Source organism: Olea europaea, chromosome 6 (assembly GCF_002742605.1).
Source record: "Olea europaea var. sylvestris chromosome 6, O_europaea_v1, whole genome shotgun sequence".
In the NCBI taxonomy this organism is placed as follows: domain Eukaryota; kingdom Viridiplantae; phylum Streptophyta; class Magnoliopsida; order Lamiales; family Oleaceae; genus Olea; species Olea europaea.
Genome location: NC_036242.1, coordinates 2413875 through 2416671, shown reverse-complemented (window position 1 = coordinate 2416671; position 2797 = coordinate 2413875). Strand labels below are relative to the sequence as shown.

Genomic DNA, 2797 nt, shown 5'->3' with positions numbered 1-2797 from the left:
ACGCGGAGAAGTGAATGAAAGAGTTGGGAAAAGTGGTCAACAAATTTGTGATAACATTCATGAGGTGTTAGTGTATACAGAAAATGGGTCAGAGTTACCAATGAATATAGAGTTGCCTATGTTAACACCATTAACTGAAGAATCTGGTCAGAATGTCAAAGAATCAGGTCAGAATGTTGATCCTCAGGTAATCTCAAACCCCATATCTGATTATTCTGGTGAGACAAATGTTATATCTAAAGAACCTCTTATTCTTCTTGAAAATTTAACTCCAAGATATCCACAAAGATCAAATAAAGGTATCCCAAAGAAACAATATGAACCTGAACCTAAAGCCAAAGTTAAATATCCAATCAATAATTATGTCTCTACTCATAGATTAGGTGAATTGTATGCAATGGCTGTTAATCAATTATCCAATGTATCTATTCCTACTAGCTTGTAGGATGCTTTGGCAGATCCAAAATGGACTAAGGCAATGAATGAGGAGATGGAGGCCTTACACAAAAGAACTCCACATGGGAACTTGTTTCTTTACCCGAAGGAAAGAAAGTAATCAGATGTAGATGGGTGTTCACCGTAAAACTTAAAGTGGATGGAAGCATTAACAGATATAAAACGAGGTTAGTTGCAAAGGGGTATACACAAAAGTATGGGGTAGATTACCAAGAGACTTTCGCACCAGTAGCTAAGCTTGATATAATTCGTATACTCATATCCATAGCAGCAAATTGGGAGTGGCCTCTACAACAATTTGATGTTAAGAATGCATTTCTCAATGGAGAATTAGAGGAGGAAGTGTACATGGAGCTACCACCAGGTGTGAAATATTGTTCTTCGAGTGGAAACAAAGTTTGTAAATTGAAGAAATCGTTATATGGGCTCAAACAATCACCTACAGCCTGATTTGAGAGATTCTCTTCTGCGATGAGGACATTTGGTTATAAACAAAGCGGTTTAGATCATACAATATTTATAAAACTTAAAGAAGGGAAGGTAACAACTTTAATTGTCTACGTTGATGATATGGTCTTGACAGGAGATGATCCAGGAGAAATGAAGTTGTTACAAGAATATTTGGCCATTGAATTCGAAATGAAGAATTTAGGACAACTTAAATATTTCGTAGGAATTGAAATAGCAAGATCAAATAGAGGGATATTTATTTCACAACGAAAATATGTGTTAGATTTTTTGTCTGAAATTGGAATGCTTGCTTGCAAACCAGCTGCAACACCTATAGAAATGAATCACAAGCTTGGAATTTTCCCAAATCAAGTTCCAACAGATATAGGGCGTTATCAACGTTTGGTTGGAAGGTTAATTTACTTGTCACATACAAGGCTAGACATAGCCTATGGTGTAAACATTGTAAGTCAGTTTATGCATGCGCCAAGTGAAAAACATATTGATGCAGTATATCGAATCCTAAGATACTTGAAACGTTCTCTAGGAAAAGGCTTATTATTCTCAAGGAATGATGGCTTGAACATTGAAGGGTATACAGATGCCGACTGGGCAGGCGATCAAACAACCAGAAAATCTACATCTGGCTACTTCACTTTTGTGGGAAGTAATCTTGTTACAAACAGAAGGTTGTTGCAAGATCATGTGCAGAAGCTAAATTCCGAGGTATGGCTCATGGCGTATGTGAGCTGTTATGGATTAAAGGTGTTCTAAAGGATTTGGGGATTGAATATACAAAACCTATGAAGCTTCATTGTGATAATAAGTCAGCTATTGAGATTGCACAAAATCCTGTACAACATGGCCGTACTAAACATGTTGAAGTTCATCGTCATTTTATCAAGGAGAAGTTGGATCAAAAGATTATACAATTCCCATTTATTAAGTAAAAAAAAAACAATTAGCTGATATACTTACAAAAGCAGTTTTAGAAAGGGGATTCCAAGATATAATTAACAAGTTGTGCATGATCAATATTTATGCTCCAACTTGAGGGAGTGTGTTGACATGAGCTATATGTGTGCTGGAATCAATTGTGTGTTGTAATTATATGAATTCATTCTATGATTAGAGGAAACTGGTTGCTATCAAATTTTGTATATATGGGAATATATATTTTCCTTAGGATAGGATTGTTTTCCTAATTTTAAGATGTAAACTATATTATATTTGCTCTAGAAAGAGTTAAGTAATTAACTGAAAACCAAGTTTATTGGCACTTTTGTCTTACAAATCCAAAATTAATTTTTCTTGCATCAATTGGTGATTTGTGATTCCGTTTTCGTTGAATCAACACTAACTTCTTTATTTTGGATTGATTATTTGTTGTTGATTCCATGGTACAATGGTAGCAAAAAATTCTGAAATTTGTGATGGTTGTAGAGGGAAGGAAAGGAAAAAATTCTAGGATCAGTGTAGGAGGAAACGCCAATGCCCGGATTGTGGGGGGAAAACAAGTAAGAAGTGGTGAATTTCCCTCCATTTTCTAAGAATTCCAATGTTGCCTTATTTATTGACACGTATTCTATTTTTTTATTACCGTAAGAAGTCTGTGAAGAGGAGCCTTGTAAACAACATTATTCGTAAAAATTTTCAACTCTATTGTGTGTACAGCAAGTTTCGTATAAAAGCCTGCCAGAACACACACATAGGGGGTGGGTAAGGGTATTTTTTGATAATTTTTTATTCATGATGGATTCCACACGAGTAATTTCACCAAATTATGTGGAAATTTTTCTGTATAAATGGCTTAATACAAAATTTTTCTCGCTACGAGTAGACTGGTTCAAATTCAGAGGAAATACCTTCATATAGCCTAAATATAAGAGTA

The 2797-nt window shown here is 35.0% G+C and overlaps 1 protein-coding gene across 1 annotated transcript; it reads left to right on the top strand.

Annotated features, from left to right (window-relative positions):
- The first annotated feature begins 927 nt into the window (after window positions 1-927).
- LOC111394998 (uncharacterized mitochondrial protein AtMg00810-like) lies at window positions 928-1856 on the top strand. Its single transcript, XM_023021024.1, has 2 exons — window positions 928-1632; window positions 1683-1856. The coding sequence occupies exons 1-2, from the start codon at window positions 928-930 to the stop codon at window positions 1854-1856; spliced, it is 879 nt and encodes a 292-aa protein (XP_022876792.1).
- The last annotated feature ends 941 nt before the right edge of the window (window positions 1857-2797 follow it).